Source organism: Denticeps clupeoides, chromosome 4, assembly GCF_900700375.1.
Source record: "Denticeps clupeoides chromosome 4, fDenClu1.1, whole genome shotgun sequence".
Taxonomy (NCBI): Eukaryota; Metazoa; Chordata; class Actinopteri; order Clupeiformes; family Denticipitidae; genus Denticeps; species Denticeps clupeoides.
In genome coordinates this window covers 11,304,800-11,324,851 of record NC_041710.1, presented here as the reverse complement: position 1 = coordinate 11,324,851, position 20,052 = coordinate 11,304,800, and the positions used below count along the sequence as shown (strand labels likewise).

Below are 20,052 nucleotides of genomic sequence, written 5' to 3'. Positions count from 1 at the left end.
GTTGGATCACCCTTGAGTTGGGATCAGAATTATTCTGGATATTTTGATCAAATCTATCCAAATTCACACACAAATGGAAGGTTTGATTCAGATAAAAACTGAGATTGGATTAGGTTACCAGAATCCCTATTTTACCTTTGGACAACCCATTCAGTCCAACTCGATTACCATTTGAACAATTGGGCCCTCATGACTGGTATTAACTGTGGTATATGGTAAAATGTGTTTTTTGAAATTCAAATTTAAGTAAAGGTTTCAGCAATTTGAATTGTTAATTGTTGCAATTGCAATTTATTATTTGTAATTTAGTGTTGAGGTTGCAAAATACAGCAACTAAATACCCAGAGTAACATTGAGCAAAATAAGAGAAAATCTGTTTTATTCAAGTTTTGGAGTCTGACTCCACGTTTTGTGGCCAATGCAGCCTTCTATAATGTCACTGTGTATTTCTGCTTTCCTCACCGTCACAGTTATCAGCACAGGTTAATCATAAATGACCGTAGAAGCTTTTATTAGCCTTAAATGTGTACAGGTCACAATACATGGGGAAACATGTGAAAAGAGTTGTGTGTTTATATACAATGCTATATAAAATCGTTTGACTCAGTTAATTTTAGTCATTTTATAATCAACACTGATTATAAGCCAGAGTAAGAACTCTAAGGGGAAATAATTCTTCTGTCTCCTATGATCTGAATCTTCACTTGTTGGTTGCAGTCTAGTTCACAGGCCTGATCACCATTACAGTGGCCATAGCATCTCTGCCTTCAAAAAGAAAAGGACAAATGACAAACATCAGCACCTTCTTCATAAACCTCAAGCAGCAAAGAAATCAGTAATAAACATACTGATGGAGACATACTAATCTAATGAAATCATACTGAGACAATACTCAAGGTTTCACTGGAAAGAACAGACCCTTGAAGCAAGAGAACACAATCTGGACGTTTCGTTGACACCTGCAGCTTCTGAAGTCCCTCTTCCAGTAAGCATCCATCAGTCACCAACCTAGAAACAGATTCACATGATTAATCTAAAACACCTAAATACACAACTGTCCAGATTGTGCATTCACAAACACACAGACGAAATCTAATCAAATCTATTGTAAAAATAGAACTTTGTACTCAACAGAAGGATTTAGTTGATGTCATTATTAAGCATGTTAACATTTATAGTTTCAAATTTAATCTGCTTAAGGAATTATTATGCCCATGTTTTTCTACTGTCTTTGCTAATATTTACTTGCTGGCTCCATACAAATATTTAATTAAAACCCCAATAACATGCATATTTGGCATGTTTAGAACCTGGAAAACCAAGATGCATATAAATGACTTCACTTTTAGCCACATGTACAAGGGGTATATTATGAGCACAGGTCTTCTCCCTTTTAAAGTTTGGTCAGAAAAGCATGTTTTGCATTTTTGGAGAGAGAAAGTGAAGTGATTGTCATTGTGATACACAGCACAGCACAACGAAATGTGTCCTCTGCTCTTTAACCATCACCTTTAGTGAGCAGTGGGCAGCCATGACAGGTGCCCGGGGAGCAGTGTGTGGGGACGGTGCTTTGCTCAGTGGCACCTCAGTGGCACCTTGGCGGATAGGGATTCAAACCAGCAACCTTCTGATTACAGGGCCGCTTCCTTCTTGCATGTAACTAGCAAGAAGTCCCTTCTTATTTCCGTTTATTGGTGGATTTATACCTTGTATAGCACCACAGAAAAACGATGGCTATCAGGAAAATTATTTCAAACAAGAATGCTTTCTTCAATTAGGACACATGCTGTCATACATTGTGGCATATGACAATAATCTTACGTTAACTCTTGAAGACTGGAACTGTTTTGGATGAGGTAGAGGATCCTATCGGCCCAGGCTGAAGTGAGACAGCTCACTTCGATCTTAACTGTCTTCAGGTCAGACACAGAGTTTGGAAAAGACAGCAAGGTGTCCACTTGCTCATTAAAGACTGGAGTGCTAACACATACACACAAACACACACACACACAATGACAACCAAGTACTCACACAAAAGAAATGCATGCTTATGAAAACGGCAGTGTGTATAATAAAAAAATATATATTACCCTTCCTTTAAGCTCTTCAATGAGTGAAACGCCTTGAGAACGAATACCCAGTTAATATCAAATACCTCAGGAGTCAACATGAAGTTAAGCGAAATGTGTGAGAGGGTTGGTACTGGATTCAAACTGCCGTTTGTCATTGAAAAACTGTGTCAAGAAAAAAAACATATTAAATATATATCATATAAATATATAAATATATTATATAGTGTTCCTCCTCTCTGATTTCCATGTTAGCCATGTTTCAGAGCATCAAAAAAATTATAAATATTATTCAAAACCCAAAAGTGTTTTTTAAGTGGAGGATTTAATTATTAAGGCAGAAAAATCCAAACCTACATGACCCTGTGTGACAAAGTAAAACAAGTTCTCAATCAAGAAAGACCTGCCTGACAAAATGATGTTGACCAAAAGATCCACAAAAGGTAGACATCATGGCGAGAGCCAAAGAAATTCAGGAATAAATAAGAAAGAAAGTAATTGAGACCTGGAAACGGTTATAAAGCCTTTTGTAAAGCTTTGGGACACCAGCAACCCCCAGTGAGAGCCATTATCCACAAATGGCGAAAACATGGAACTGTGGGAAACCTTCCCTGGAGTGGCAGGCAGACCAAAATTACCAAGACCAAAGTATCACAAAAGACCCCACAACATTATTCAAAGAACTTCAGGCCTCATTTGCCTCACTTAAACTCAGTGTTCATGACTCCCCCATAGAAAATACTAGGCAAGATGGACAGTGCCAAGATGAAAAAACACTGTTAAGCTAAAAGAACATAAAGGCTTGTCTCAAATTTCCCCAGTCTTGATGATCCCCAAGACTTTTGGGAAAATACCGATGAGACAAAAGTTGAACTTTTGAGGGTCCCGTTACATCTGACTTGTCAGAAAAAGAACATCATACCAACAGTAAATTGTAGTGGTTGCTTTATTTTATATCTGTTTATAACCCCAAGTTGAAATTATCTTGGGTTCTGCAGCAAAACACACCAGCAAGTCCACCTCTGATTGGCTGAAGACTTTTCAGTGGCCTAGTCAAAGTCCTTAAGGTCTGAGTGACACCTCCAATTGAACTTATCCAAAATTGAGATTCTGATCTTTCTCCCCTCAGCAAAACTTCTCAATTCAAATTGGCTCGCTACTGTTAACGCCTACGGCATCTGCAAAAAGCCTTGGAGTTTGGATTGACGACAAACTGAGTCTGAACCACCATGTTGCTGCGATATCCAGATTCTGCAGGTTCACTCTCTACAACATTTGCAAGATTAGGCCTTTTCTTTCACAACAGGCTATGCAGTTCCTTGTCCAGGCAATGGTCATCTCAAAACTATTGTAACTCTCTCCTGGCTGGAGCTTCTGGCTGGAGCCTCTTCTCACCTCTCTCCACAAGCTCCCGGTAGCTGCTCGCATTGAGTTTAAATCCTTGATGGCTGTAAATGGTAATGCACCCTCTTACATAAACACGCTATTAGTTAGCTACACTCCCACACGCCCTCTCAGATCTGCAAACAAAATGAGACTAAAAATTCCCTCTTCATGGGGTCTCCGATCGCAATCGAATCTATTCTCCTTTGTTGTCCCTGGCTGGTGGATCAACTTGCACTGCTCCATTTGACTTGCCACGAATACTACCACCTTTAAGAAACATTTGAAAACTCACTTGTTTAAAAAGTATTTCAAACAAGTCTAACACGCACACACACACACACACACACACACACACACACACTCAAAAAAAATTAGTCTAGCACTTTTAAACAATTCCCTAGCATGTTCTTTTTCTTGACAAGTTAGGCCTTAGATTTGTAACTCACAATCTATGGAAACAGAATGAGATTTGCTGGTGTCTTCTTCTTGTAAGTCGCTTTGGATAAAAGCGTCTGTCAATGCAGTAAAGTAAAGTAAAGTCCTGTCCTGAATCCTATTGAAATGCAGTGAGCTGACCTTAAAAAGGTAGTTTATGCTAAAAAATCCTCCAATGTGGACGAACTACAATTCTGCAAAGATTAGTGAGCCAAAATTCCTCCACAGCACTGTAAAAGACTCCTTGCAAGTTATTGCAAATGCTTGATTTCAGTTGTTGCTAAGGGTTTTATTATTATTCCTTAATAATAAAATCCTTCACTTAACCACATTTTGTGTTTACTTGTGTTCTCTTCGACTAACATTGTTTGTTTGATGATAATTTGTTTGAAGATCTGAGAAATTTAAATGTGACTAACATGGAAAAAGGTTAGAAATAAGTGAAGGGGCAAACACTTTTTCACACCACTGTATAAAACCGAGTAATTCAGACAGTCTAACCTGAAGGTGTTATCTTGTTTTCTCAAATGTAAAGATGTGCAGAGACTCTCCCCTGATGTGTCTTTGTGACCATATACTTCAACACTGGCAAATAAAACCATTACATTTGATTGGTATTTTTAAAAAGTATATTACACAGAAATGTATGCATAATCATAATAATAAATATGGCTTACAACAATTTCCTCCACAAAGCCACAATTAACTAAGTTACTATTATAGGTTTCAAACATTTATTTAACCAGTGACATAACGACAATGTAGAGTCGGCACCAGAGCACTTTAATCATACATGCCATATTCCAGCAGGGGGATGGACCGCATAAGAGAGAAGATCCAAGTAGCCCAGCCGATGGTGAGGTGGCCAACAATCAAGTCCACCCTCTTCAACCCAGTCATGGAGCTCAAGAAAGACAACAAAGCATCCATGTTCTGATCAATCTTCTGGCTGCTGCATTTAATAAAACACACAAGCAGAAGGCTTTGTGAAATCTGTTGTTTCTATTGGGTATACATATGTAGGAGAATTCATACCCTTCATTCAAGCCCTGCAGTGTGTGAAATATCTGAAAGAAGTTGCTCCAGCTTCTTCTGCATATCTCAGAGAGTGGAAGGACCAGAGACATCTGTATGATGGAGTTTTGTATGGATGAATGATGCCCTACACACAGTCTGGAACCCAGTTAGTGGAAAATCTTGAGAACCTTTCTGACATTTTTGCTTTACATTCATGCAAAAGTTGGTAGAACCAAGTGTAAGTGCTCACTTGAAGTCTCCGATCTGGTTTTTCAAAGAGAGAGCTGCACAGACGCTCTTTACATCACTGTCCGTCTGCTCAGCCACCTCAACACTGCAAATCAGAGCAGACAGTAAACTGCATGCAGCTTCAATCTCACTTTTTGGTTCATTATTTAAGTTCCAGTGAACACAACCTAAAACAATTATTTATAATAAGGCAATAAAATGAAGTAATAATGTGGAAATCTTGCACAACATCAAGAAACAACAGAAATAACAGAAGTGAAAGAGTAGGTTTAGCATAAGATTAGGAAACACAAATTTGCAAAATGTTACTTCTCATATTCTCAATTCTGTGTGGCTGCTGATGACATTTTTATTGTTAAACAGACAATACTTCACATTCGAGGTTCACTTGTCTACCCAGACAAAGCCGACAGTGCTACTCCCCTGCCCAACCAGAAAACCTTCCTGCCGCATGCCCGTTTTGTACCACAAGAAAAGCAAATTCGTAGTGAAAGCATTTTTTTATTAGTTAATGGTGACCACATGTCCTCTTTTCCCCAGACATGTCCTCTTTTTGAGGCCTCAAAATTGTGTCCGGCCGGGTTTAAGTCGCACTAGTCAGTCACAGCGGCACTTACACAAACACAGCACATGTGTGTGGCCAGCTCCACAGAGTCATGTGTGTGCCCAGCTCCGCAGAGTCACGTTGATGTGTTAGGAGCAGTAATTCTACTGGCAAGTTTACGTGGGACTGAAAGTAGATGAGCGGAAGTATTGATCCCATCATGCTAGTATCCAGCTTAGAAAATGACATTCACTTCACTTTTATATATTATGGCTCAGTAGCTACACTAAGATCAATAACTCTAAGACCTTACAAACTGAAAGTAAGCCTCTTACCTCAAGATTCCTTTAATCTTGGTTTTCTGGAGGACCTGTAATATCATGGCTGCCGTGTCGGAGCTGATGGCCTTGACTAGGAGTGAGACTGAACCCAAACACTTTTGTCTACAGAGAGACGCGAGGACCAGCTGAATGCTCTCATCTGACAGACTGTTCATCATTAGTCTGCATCAGGGAAAGAACAAAATGGGAAACATGTAGGACCCATCACTCCACACCTATCTCTGTCAAACTATAGGATAAAAGACATTACTCCAGTCTGCTCAGATTCTTTTCTTTCCCCAGAGAAGTGACCAGATCAGCAACATTATCATCTGTCAGGCTGCTGACCTGTAACCTTCAAAGGACACACACAAGCACAGTTCAGTATACAATATACACAATTTAAATGTATCTATGCTTACTACAACATTACTGAGAAAGTAATAAAGTCAGCAAGCTGCTTACCATGCAATTTTATAACCATATAATAATAATTATGAATTATATTCCACATTATGCATTAGTGTCATTATTGTGAGATGCTGAGTTACTGTAATGCACTCTATGTGGAGGTCAGTGGCTCCTCCATCTCTCAGCTTTAGAGGGTGCAGCACATCTTTAAATCGGTACACATAAACCGGAGCACATTTCCCCTGTGTAATGCTCGGCCCTGCCCGGAACGTGTTACACTAGTCAGTAGACACTGACTACACTATTGTAAAAAATGCTAATGATTAAGTCTGAAACCATAAACCATTGATTTGTTAAGGGGCTTCACTGAACATAAAAAAAATGTATGACACTCACTTCAGCGTCTTGCACCTGCACAATGCAGGCTGCAGCATCCTCAACTTCTCCACTGTTAAATTGCACCAGATGAGCTTCAGGCTTCTGACGCTGGGACAGCACTGCAGACAGAACAGCAACACCCAGCAGTCTGTTACTGTCAGCGTAATACCAACCAGGTCGATCTCTTCCCAGACCAGCATGGCCCTCCTCACAAAATCTTCTTCATGGAGCTCGTAGAGGCAGTGCAGAATGAACATCCTCGATCCGTACCGGCGACGGCAATGAATGTCTTGAATGAAGCTCAGGATCCATTCCTCCAGGTGCGTTCGAATGGGTAACACTGAACATGTGAGCGATTCTTTCAGTAGACGTGACACCTCCATGTTTGAAAGACCGAAGAGAAACTGAATGATGGGGAACAAGTGAGGTGTTTTCAGGTGGTCTTGTGTGGAAAGCAGCCTTTTGATTTTCTCGGGGTCTTCCTCTTCTGTTAAGATATACAGCAGGGCTGCGAAGAACTCCTGAAAGCTGAGGTGCATGAAACTGAACATTGGCTGCAGGCTGATTTTTCTTTTCAAAAGGAATTTGCACAGGAAAGGAACTGCAGTGGGGTCAGACATGACCTCAAACACAGTTCGCTCATCAAACAGGACCTGCTGTTCCAGCATCCCCATCTCTGCAAGCTGGCCCAGGTTCTTCAGCAGGGTGGGGGCAGACTGTTTCAAACCCTGGCAGTGATGATCCAGCAGAGTGAAGACAAAGTGCACAAATATGGAAGTTGTTGTTTCAAGCTCTCCTGCTATATTAATATCTGTTTTAAACTGCTCTCTGAACACTGTGCAGACGATCCAGCAGATGACAGGGATGAAGCAGGCGGTGAAGAGGGTTTCATTTTCCCTCACATATCCATACACTTTGTTGGAGAGTTCTCCATCTTTGAAAAACCTCTGGAAAAATTCTTTCACCCCTGCTTGAGAGAATCCCAAGATCTCAGTGAAACTCTGTGGTCGCTTGAGCAGCTTGCCTAATCTATATGAAGCTGAGGACCTTGTGGTAACAAGAAGAGAAGATTCAGGTAAGATGTTCCCCTTCAGCAATGCCATTACAGTGGCCTCAACAGGAGCTTGAGAGAAGGGGTCATGAGAAGGTGTTGGGTTGGTGTCTTCCAGAGAGAATCTGAGTTCATCAAATCCATCTATGAGGAAGAGCACCTTTTGAGATGTGTTCTGAAGAACATTGGTTATTGCTGATGCAAATTTTTGATTGTAACTCAGAAGGTCCACAACACTCTTCTCCCCAAATGAGTGGTTGAGTTCTTTACAATTCAGGTGAAACACAAAGTCAAATTCCTGTAAGAGGTCCCCCGATGCCCAGTCACACATGATCTTCTGTACTGTGAAGGACTTGCCATGTCCAGAGCTGCCCTGGAGAATGACGGCTTTTGGAGCATCTCCATGGCCGTCAGGTGCGAACAGCTGATCTAAGCTGATGCTGTGGAACATTTCACTGGCCCTGCTGGTGAAGACCTGCTGGAACTTCTGCCCTTTGGAGCGGATTTCCTCCTCCCTCTCGCTCTGGCCTCTGTGCGTCTGGACGATCAGCAGGTCAGTGTAGCGGTCGGCCAGCAGCACACGTTCACCAGGGAGGGAGTTATACTCCTCAACAGTTTTATACTTAAAGCGAACTGCCTCCTTATACTCAAGAACAACTGAGCTCAGATCTGCACGAACATAACAAGATTTACATTATTCACTTCAAAATCAGCACATTCCTGACTCTTATGAAGATTTCATTTAACAATCTACAGCATACCATTTGTTAAGCTGGTGCCTCCTCTTAAAGAGCATAAAGCGTTGCCTTCTCTTGAGTCCATGGGAAGGCTTGCTTCATATTTTGAATACAAAAACAGATGAATTTGCATATTACTGCATTGTGTTTGGCCTTACCAAATCTTACCAATTGTACAGTACAAACGTCCTACACTGAAATAGAGCATACATAAAACAACAACCTAGTGATGTCATCATAGAAATGTGCCAACTCCTTCCATTAACAAGGATAACCATCCATCGCACCACCCACCCAAAACATACATCCTGTTACAAAAATTCTAAATAAAAAAAGGCAGAAAGAAAGAATGGTAGGGGGGGCGAGTATGAAACAACCCTGAATATTGTATTTAAAGTTAAATGATCCTGTAAGAACATATTTTATCTATGTACCTATAATAATAATAATAATAATAATAATAATAATAATAATAATACAGTGTATTATTTTTACAATTATATATTACAATATTATTAATATTGTTACAATATACAATAAAAAGCAGTGTGGGTTATATCCATAAACAGTAAAATCCTTAACAAATATGCCGTTTCTTACCCAGGTCCTGCATCAGGTGGGGATCATGGTCTCTGAGTGCACAGTAAAATGCAGATTTCACCCGGTCTCCTCCAGAGTTCAGAGCTTTAAAAAGCTCCCGCATTTTCTCCTGACTGGTCTTGCATGCATGAATGTCTGCGTACATCTCCTCACCTAGCATGCCCAGTGACAGCAGCCTGTCCACCAGTGCCATGACCGTGGACACCCTCTGAATGAGCGCTACCCGGTGCATGTCCACAAATTGAGCATCTAGAACAGAATGTATTTTGTTGCAACCTTCTCCGTCACGGCAGTAGTAAAATGTAACACCGAGCATACCTTCATAACAGCTATTGACAGTAAACGTTTCTAGTGGTGAAATAAGTCATTTAAAAACTTTCCCTTCCTTTAATGTGATCTAACAACCTATACAATTTGGACAAATTTGGACAAATCTTGGAATGCTTTTCCCTGGGAAGGGTGGGCAAAATAAAGCTGCCATGTCAAGATGTTCCAAGCTGAATGCTGCAATTAAAAGAAAGTTTCAATTTAAGTAAGCAATTTAATTGTATTGTGGCATTTAACATGTGTGTACACTTTTTATATATCTACTGCAGGTACAGTACAGGCCAAAAGTTTCTCATTCGATGTGTTTTCTTCATTTTCATGACCATTTACATTGGTAGATTCTCAATGAAGGCATCAAAACTATGAATGAACACATGTGGAGTTATGTACTTAACAAAAAAAGGTGAAATAACTGAAAAGATGTTTTATATTCTAGTTTCTTCAGAATAGCCGCCCTTTGCTCTGATTACTGCTTTGCACACTCTTGGCATTCTCTTGATGAGCTTCAAGACGTAGTCACCTGAAATGATTTTCCAACAGTCTTGAAGGAGTTCCCAGAGGTGTTTAGCACTTGTTGGCCCCTTTGCCTTCATTCTGCGGTCCAGCTCACCCCAAACCATCTCGACTGGGTTCAGGTCCGGTGACTGTGGAGGCCAGGTCTCCACTTTTTGTTAAGTACATAACTCCACACGTGTTCATTCATAGTTTTGATGCCTTCAGTGAGAATCTACCAATGTAAATGGTCATGAAAATAAAGAAAACACATCGAATGAGAAGGTGTGTCCAAACTTTTGGTCTGTACTGTATGTGTTTCTTAACAAATTTATTATTTAAAACCATTCTTCACAAACATTCTGATGAATATATTCACCAGAATTACACCCAAAAGGGCAGAAAACAGTGCAAGGACATTGTGACAGTGACAGGAAATCGCTAACGTGTGAAACCTTCAAGGAGGGTCTACTAGTCGGAAGGAACGCGCGCCCAGAATCGCGTCCCTCTCGCCTGGATTCGGGCCAGACGTCAATGGACGCAAAATGGGGGGAAATGAGCAGAAAACTTTTGATCAAAGTAAAATAATGTCGACCAACATCATCCATGGTTCAGAGAGATTGTCGCGTGAGTCCGAACAATATTTTCATATTTTGTCAAAATCTACACATAGATAAAGCTACCAATACCTGCAATCATATGAGTAGATGACCAAGGTTATTTTAAGAGACCTTATCCTGCAGCATAACAGCAAAATACAGCGGAGTGAAATGATTACTGCATTCGGTAAGAGTCTCATGGTGGGGGCCGAAATGCGTCTTACCTTTGCGATACGAGTCCATGTTCGTTCTAAACGGTCAAAGGCGTGTGACAAATTATGAGAAATGAAACGCACACTGTCCCTACATGTTCGCACTTCCTCTTTTAAACAGGTCAACAGGTCCAGGAGAGCGCAGAGCCTCTGTAGCCGTGTGCATGACGTCATGACGTCATGGCGGAGTCTTTATACGGAGTAGTACTTCATATTTTACATGTACAGCATTTATCAGACGCCCTTATCCAAAACGACTCACAGTCAGCAGTTACAGGGACAGTCCCCCTGGAGAAATTTGGGGTTAAGTGTCTTGCTCAGGAACACAATGGTAGTAAGTGGGATTTGAACCCGGGTCTTCTGGTTCATAGGCGAGTGTGTGACCCACTAGGCTACTACCACCCTATACTTTAAGAAAATCACTCTATTGGATTGGTTCAGCTGGCACGAACGTCGATTCGTCCACGAGGAATGCAGCCATGAGGATGCTGCAGTGAAACAAATATTATCAAATAATCTGAATAACTGAATTGCATCTTGGTTTAGAAAGTTACTACCTACCTAGCACAATACTACCTGCATAACCATGTAGACATGTATTACTTTATTTCATTTTGGTCAAGCAATGCACCTGGTTGAAACATGAAAACTGGTTGGGGAAAAAATGAGAAAGGGAGTGTGGGGTAAACGCTGTAGAAGGACAAATCTGGGCGAAGTCCTTTGTTTATTGCTGATATCTGGGTTGCCAAGTATTGGTCATATTTTCATCATATTTCCTAAACACACAGAAAGCCATTCAAAGATGTGTTGACAGTACATGTGTTGATTACAAAGGGAATGTCATCCATCAGGGTTTAAATGACATCCAAAGTGCCATTGAACCAGAACAAATATTTAATTTGTTTACTACATAAAATTATGTGTTATTTCATAGTCTTCAGTCTTGTTCTATAATGTAAAAATCCATTTCCAAGTAGTTCAAGTCTCAGTCCAACACATCAACATCTTTTTACATCTGTATAAATTATTATGTGTGTGTATACATACAATATACAATATAGAGTATGTTGGTTTAAATAACATAAATAAGGCTTTTCTCCTTCTCTGTAAAATACTCCCCATTGACCTCTATTTCAACATATCGATTACAGCTGCGTCTCCAGTGCTTGTAGTCGGTGCACTTATCAGTGATCTTACTGCACTTCCTCCTTTATAAAGAAAAGAAAATGGAGTTTTTAATACATTTTTTTATAATAAGGAACAGTGCAGATTCCAGGAAAGTTGGGATGTTCTTTAAATTTTAAAAATAAAATTTATTCCAGTTGAAGGAATGTCCCAACTTTTCAAGAATTCGGATTGTATTGTTTACTAAGAAGAGCAGTTCTCACCCTTGAAGCAATAGGGTGCAATTTGGGCGCCTCTGTGAACTTTGCAGCTTTTGAAGTCCCTTCTCGAGTAACAGACCATTTCGTATATACTGCCTACCAGCGGCCAACCTAAAACCCACCTTATTTTTATTAATCCGCCAAAAAAACAATGTTGTCAGGCACACTCACTAGGATATGCACAAATTAATAAATTATTCAGAATTATACATTATATTCCATCCAAAAGCATCAAAACTTTATAGCTCAACGAATTATAACAAATATTATTCCATCCAGGATCTTTCAATTTGATTTTAGGATGTGTAAAAAGTATGATTACTTAAAGTTGGCATTTTGAAATCTCAGTAGGGGTATACAAGTGTAAAATGCATTATATATAATGGGTTTCTTACTTTATTTCTTCAATAGTGGGGCAGCCCCGAGTGAGGGACAGGATCCTGTCAGCCCAACTTTCCGTCAGACAGTTGATTTCCAGCTCTACCTTCCTCAGGTAGGGCACAGAGCGCAAGAAAGTCAACAACCCATCCACATGCTCATCAAACCCTGGACTGCTGTAAACGCACAAAAGCATATCCAGGCTTTCTGTAGAAATTTCTTGTCATTAATAATTTAAGTGTTAATTCAAATTTGCGGGCCTTACTTCTCTGTTAAGCCTCTAAGTGTATGGAACTCTTGAAGAAAAGATATCCAGTCCGTTTTAGAGAACTCAGAGGAGCGTGACAGGGTGAGCGAGAGGTGTGAGTGTGCTGCTTCAGTAGCAATACAGCTGTGTTCAGCAGTCAGCCTGAAATACAACATCTTAATCTGGTGCAGTACACAGAGAATATTTCATGATATTTTCTTTTCTAAACACCATCTACAGCATCAAAGTTATTTTTTGTAGTTTTTGATGCTGACGGATGCTGATGCATATACACGCTTCATGGCTCAGGAAGGTTTTTTAAGGTTTGTTGGTTTAGTTTATTGGCCAAATCCATAAATAAATATTGTTGTGCAACAAAATTACTGCTGGACATTACACATCCTTCTCCTGACAGGTAATGGGTTATGTATATAATAAATTATTATATAATGGTTGTCTATGGCCTCACCTCTTATGAATTATTGGTTAATTATGTTCGTATGAAAAAACCTGAATGTGTCTGTGTCTTGTCCCACGGAGAGAAATGAGTAGAGACTCTCCCCCTCACCGTCAGTGATATCAAACACCTGAACGCTGGTAAACAGCACATTGAGTCTGCGTGATCCATGTGCCAAACCCCCCCCTGGGAAAATGTGTCTTGCAACAATAATAGGGCTTTACCTGCCTTCCTCAAGACAAGGACAGGCCTGGATGAGGGAGAGTATCCCAGAGACCCAGCTGAAGATCAGACAGTTCACCTCCAGCTCAACCCTCTTTAGACCAGGAATAACATGCAGGAAAGACAGCAGTGTGTCCACGTGTTGTTCAAATCCTCGAGAGCTACACAGCATAAAACAAATTATTCATTAAACATTCCTCTTATCCGGTATCAATCAAACATTATTTCTCTATTAAACATACTTTATTTTTAGACAATTCAGTGAGTGAAAGGTATGCAGAAGTCCTATGCAGTTGGTGTGTAGTATCTCAGAGTTGCATGACACAGTCAGCGAGATGCTTGAGCTTTTCGGTTGTCGACCTGGGCAGCTGTGTTCAGCAGTCAACCTGAAATTCAGTTCAAAAACACTATGAAGAACACTATTACATAGACCGCAATGCAAAACCAAGGTGTAAACAACAAAAACACTCATCTGTCTAGAAGCTGCATACACACTCATGAGCCACCTATATACACCTGCCAAAATCCCTCCCAGGACACTTTGCGCAGAGTGATGCACACACCATTCACTCAAACCTAGGGCCAATTCAGAGTCACCAGTCCATCTACCATGCATGCCTTTGGGAGGTGGGTGTAAATATGCATGCAAATTCTGCACACACAAAGCTGTGGCGTAGATTCAACCCTTGGATGCAAGCCATCATGCCACAGTGTGGCCTAAGGCATGTTTAAAAAAGTAACCAGTGCATTTATAATTTTCTATAAATAATTAATGTCTATTATATAATGTGTTACATAAAATGCGATAGATGTCATAATAAATGTCAAACCTGAAGCTGTCAATGTTTTTTGTAGCCGACAGAGATGAGCAGAGGCTCTCCTTATTAGCATCTGAAAGATCGCCAACTTCAACGCTGCCAAAGACAACACAGAGACGAAAATGTTACAAAACTGGATTGTTCCTTGCACTTTTTAGAGTGGTTGCCCCAATGTGTGACACATTACTGGAGATCAGAATTAGATCAGTTTTGCATATGCTATGGCCCAGCCAACTAGCATAACAGTTTATGCTAGTATTTTCTGCTTCCAACACAGCATCTTGCAGGACAAAATGTTGACTTGCCGTCTAATATATCCAACCACTACCAGGTGCCACTGAAACAAAATGTTAAGTTGTAGATAATTATGTCAAAACAATTAATTATGTTTTAATGTATCAGTGCTTTTGATTAGTGACCAGACAGGATGGATGAAAGAAAATAATGCCTCTTACCAACAGAGCTCTTTAATTGCTACCTCCTGGAAAAACTGCAAAAATATATTAGTAGTGTTGCAGGTGATGGCCTTCACAGAGATTAAAACTGAACCCAGAGATTTCTGCTTAGAGAGCCCTTCAAGGAGCTGATGCATGCTCTCTTCTGACAGACTGCTCTTCGTTACTCTGGTGAATGAAATAAAATATTATTCCTTGTCTGTCTATTGAATTATTATTTCCAGTAGTTGCTAGTCATTGCAGACATATACCTCAGTTCACTCAGGACTTTTCTTTCACCCAGGGCTGAGATGAGAACTTCAACGTCATCATCTGTGAGATCTTTGACATGTAACCTGTAACATTTCAAATCATTTGCCATCCATCCATCCATACATGGGCCCATGCTTCTCAAGGTCACATGAAAAGCAGGATCACATCATGTGAAAATGTGATATGAACATTTAAGCGAAAGTGAAGTGATTGTCATTGTGAAAGCACATGTGCAGCACATGTGCACTGCAAAATTTCAGCTGCTCACCCCAGCTCCTCACATCTGCACAGTGCAGGCTGAAGCATCCTCAGCTTCTCTCCTGTTAAATTGCAGTGGGTGACTTTCAGCTTTCTAATGCTTGGGCAGCACTGCAGACAGTACAGCAACACCCAGCAGTCAGTCCTCTTCAGGGGAATGTCAAACAGCTCAATCCAGTCCCAATCTTCCATGGCTCTCTTCACAAAGTATTCTTCGTGAAGCTCGTAAAGGCAGTGAAAGATGAACATCTCCATATTATCACTCTGTTGGCTCTTACAAATTTGAATGAAACTCAGAATCCATTCCTCCAGTTGTTTGCGAATGGAAGCTGTAGAAATGTCCATAATTTCCATCAGTGAATGTGTTACATCTTTGTTTGAAAGGCCAAAGAGGAACTGAATAACAGGAATAAGGTGGGGACTTTTCAGATGTTGTTCTCCATGTGGATAAAGCAATGTTTGTATTTTCTGAGGGTCTTTCTTGTCTATTAAAGTGTACAAAAGAGCTGTAAAGAACTCCTGAAAGCTGAGGTGCATGAAACTGAACATTGGCTGCAGGCTGATTTTCTTCTTCAAAAGAAACTTGCACAGGAAAGGAACAGTAGTGGGGTCAGACACGACCTCGAACACAGTTCTCTCATCAAACAGGACCTGCTGTTGCACCATCCCTCTTTCTGCTAACTGGCCCAGGTTCAACAGCAGGGTGGGGACTGGCTGACACAAACCCTGGCAGTGGTGCTCCAGCAGGGTGAAGACAAAGTGCACAAAAATGGAGGTGGCCGTTTCTAATCCTTGCAACATATCAACATTCTTTTTGAACTGCTCTCTGAACACAGTGCAAACGATCCAGCAGATGACAGGAACAAAGCAGGCCGTGAAGAGGGTTTCGTTCGCCTGCACAAACTTGAATGCCTTCTCAAAGAGGTGCACATTGTTAAAGAACCTCTGGAAATACTCCTTCACTCTCTGCTCTGTGAAGCCCAGGATCTCGGTGAAGCACTGTGGGCTCTTGAGCAGTTTGCTCAGTCTGTCAGAGGCCGTAGATCTGGTGGTTATGAGCAGGAAGGACTCCGGCAGGATGTGTCCTCTCAGCAGAGCTCTCAGCGTATCTTCAACAGGAGCTTGAGTGAATGGGTCTGTGGGAAGTGGTGTTCTAGTTCCTTCCAGTGTAAATTTGAGCTCATCAAAACCATCTATGACCAGGAGCACCTTATGTGGCGACTGCTGAAGCACTTGTGTGATCAGTGGAGTAAATCTCTGACTGCAGCTCAGTAGATCCACAAGATTCTTTGCTCCCAGGTAATGGTTAAGTTCCTTGCAATTCAGATGAAACACAAAATCAAATTCCTGAAAAAGTTCTCCAGATGCCCAGTCACACATCATTTTCTGCACAGTAAAAGATTTCCCGTGTCCGGTGTGGCCCTGGAGAATGACCGATTTAGGAGCTTCTCTAAAGAAGTCACTTATCTTCACACTATGGTACATTTCACCAGCCCTGTTGTTGAGAACCTGCTGGAACTTCTGCCCTTTGGAGCGGATCTCCTCCTCTCTGTCCTTCTCCTCTCTGTACTTCTGCACTATCAGCAGGTCAGTGTAGCGGTCAGCCAGCAACACATGCTCGCCAGGGAGGGAGTTATATTCCAGCACTGTTTTATACTTAGAGTGGACAGCCTCCCTATATTCCGTAAGTGAAGCCTGACCTACACAAATCACACAATTGAGCAACATTCATTACAGACAATACTGAATGTCCACTTCACTCAGTCACTGTCCTTTAATGTTTGAAGGTAGTGCGATCTGAAACATGATTTTTACCTAGCAATGGTTTCCTCTCCGGGGCACCAGAGGAGTGGCCAAGATCTGTGTCCCTTTCTTCCCAAATGAAGACAGAACAATATAAAAAATAGCACACTGAATGAAAACCTACTCACGACAAGCAAACCATCCAGTTATAATCACAATGAGTACCACCCAGTGGTTCTCCTAACACTAGTACTAGAAGCATTCAATTACAACAATTAAACAACTAAGCAGGACATGTGCTGTCTTATACCCAGGTCCTGGAGCAGGTGAGGGTCATGGTCCCTTAGGGCAGAGTAAAAGGCGAATTTTGCTTGCTCTCCTCCAGAGTGCAGGGCTCGGAAAAGCTCCCGCATTTTCTCCTGGCTGGTTCTCGCTGCGCGGATCTCGGAGTACATCTCCCCACGGAGCATGCTCCGCGACAGCAGCACATCTGCCAGGGGCATCACTAAGGAGACCCTCTGAATGAGCTCGGCTCTGTGCTTATCCACAAACTGAACACCTGTGAAAACAAAATACTCATACGTCTCAAAATGTGTTTAATATCCATCATATACCCATCGCTCATCCATAATTTGAAAGAAAATGTGTTTAAATTAAGGTCATATTTCTAGAAACCCCAAGACACATGTTGGGCACAACCATTCAAATGTAAAGGTTTATTTAGAGATGTCTTATTAAAAAATGATGTTGTCCAATAGAACAACATCAAATTGATAAAAAACTGTCCAGACATTGTTCATGCTGTAAATCTGATAGCTGGAAATATCTGTTGAATAGCTGCAACTTTATCAGTTACAGTTTGTCTCGCATTACAATGAAATGCTGTGTTTTTAACCCAAGTCTGTCACTTTAAAAGCTTAATTCACAATTAGAAATCCCTTGTACAATTACCTACTGGCCTACTACCACCCATTGTCCTAACTGTATATGTAATATACAAACTGCTTGTGGTTTTGGGCTAAGTGAGAAAATGTTTTTGTTATAGGCCATGAAATAAAAGAGTGCTGTTTTTATATATCAGTTCTCATTTTAAAACAATACTGAGTGGATTTATCATGTGATGAGAAGCATCATGTAATGAGAAGCATCCATGTGTGCGGGGGAAGGGGTTTGCTTGGAAAACAGACGATGGGTGTTAAGAGGTAGGGTTAGTAACCCCGCATCTTTTTTACAGAACAGAAGTGTTCAAAATCAGATAAATATACGACATATGCAATAAATACCATATATATACGATAAATATATACGACATAATGAAATAAAAAAAAAACCAGACGAATAAATAAGAGAATGATGTATAATAGCAACATAAAATTGTGAAATAATTGAACACATTTTGACGTACAGCTCATTATTGTGAAAGCTATTGTATTTTGCTATATAAATGCGCTTTTTACTGTGAAACATTATTTCATGGTCATTAATTTTACCCAACAACACAGATCATTTCAGAGGCCTTTTGTTTCATTTCAGCAGTTTTTATTCCAAAACTTCATTTTTCATAGTCAGCCTTTAATTTCAAAATTGACTTAAATTTGCCTAATTTGACTTTTCGGCAGAATGACTTCGTCTATCAATCAGTGCCAGTAGGTTGGACCTGCACGCCTTCTGGCTGATCCTTTCCTGGATACCTGCTCGCCAGGCTGCTTGTATTGCCAGCAAAAACGAGCTAGTTTCAAAAGTCACAGAAGATTTCACATTTTGAAATAAGGGATGTTCTGGAATAAGAACTACCTCTAAAATGATCTGTGCTGTTGGGTAAAAATAATGACCATGAAATAATATAAAAAAGTACATTTACATAGTAGAATGCAATATATTTCACAATAAAGAGCTGTATATCAAAATGTGTTTATGTTGCTATCATATAACGTTCTCTTATATATTCGTATGGCTGTTTATTTAATTTTCTCCTATTTAGTTATTTAATTTTAAACACTTTTTCTTATGAATATAATCCCTCTACAGGCGCACCGCGGGTACTGCAGCCTACTGATCAGCATTTAAGGTGGAACGGACAAGGCGTCGCCCTCAAATTCCTCCGAATAACCAGCGGTCGGACGCACTGAGATTGTGGACACGCTGTAGTTTTCGGTAATACTCGAATTCCGAGCACACCGATGCACATTCTCTCCCCTGTTTCACCTTCACTTCAATTCATATGTGCACGTGGCTTCCCGTATTATCTACATAAATCGTTTACGTTTGTAATCGTAGCTGCGGTCTACTTTTTGGAATGGATGGTGCGCGTTTCTCCATACACCAAACCCAGGACAGGCCGCTTACCACTTCGGAGGGAGTCCATGGTCCTCTATGGGTGGGAAATATTCCAGTAGGGCTTGTTGGGTGGCAGGCGATGATATAAAACACTTCCTGATCTTCCACTGCAAGAGCTTCCTGCACGTATGAAGCAACAAAATCGAAAGTAAAGTTCTTAATGCATTATACCACGTATAACTTATACCACGTGCAACTGAGAAGTGTCCAAGATGCCTTCCTGATGTTTCCAACTGTTTCACCACCATGGCATCACAGCAAAATGTAATAGGTAACAGTAATAAACATATCCACGGCCTAATGGTATTTATTAAACCAGTGCCACTGCACCCATGCTAAACTGGGTGTTACAATTAGGTTACACAGGTACAGTACTGTGCAAAAGTCTAAGGAAAATCTGAAGTAAAAAGCAATGCTTGTCAGATTTATATATATATATATATATATATAGATGTATACACACACACACACATATATATGGATTTTTTTCTCATTTTGTCTCTCATTGTTATACATATACAGTATGTGTGTGTGTGTGTGTGTGTGTGTGTATAAATAAAATATAATGGTCTAGGTTACAACATGTATAAAGATAATAAATAATTACAATTTGGAATGGGAAGAAGTGAAAGCAACCAACAATTCAACATAAAGGGAAAAGGGAGAAAGGGAG

The 20,052-nt window shown here is 40.4% G+C and overlaps 1 protein-coding gene across 1 annotated transcript; it reads right to left on the bottom strand.

Moving 5' to 3' along the window:
* Nucleotides 1-362: 362 nt before the first annotated feature.
* Nucleotides 363-19,540, bottom strand: LOC114787789 (uncharacterized). Its single transcript, XM_028975648.1, has 28 exons — nt 19,389-19,540; nt 17,353-17,601; nt 17,115-17,171; nt 15,310-16,999; nt 15,041-15,124; nt 14,790-14,957; nt 14,347-14,430; nt 13,759-13,902; nt 13,519-13,677; nt 13,348-13,431; nt 12,856-12,999; nt 12,608-12,766; nt 12,216-12,323; nt 11,904-12,035; nt 10,840-10,865; nt 9,198-9,446; nt 8,622-8,693; nt 6,828-8,529; nt 6,292-6,375; nt 6,036-6,203; nt 5,158-5,241; nt 4,926-5,063; nt 4,684-4,842; nt 4,392-4,475; nt 2,091-2,234; nt 1,822-1,980; nt 919-1,008; nt 363-765 (listed from the first exon to the last, which is right to left on the bottom strand). Exons 1-28 carry the CDS (start codon nt 19,405-19,407, stop codon nt 660-662), a joined length of 6,546 nt encoding a protein of 2,181 aa, XP_028831481.1. The 5' UTR covers nt 19,408-19,540; the 3' UTR covers nt 363-659.
* Nucleotides 19,541-20,052: the final 512 nt, after the last annotated feature.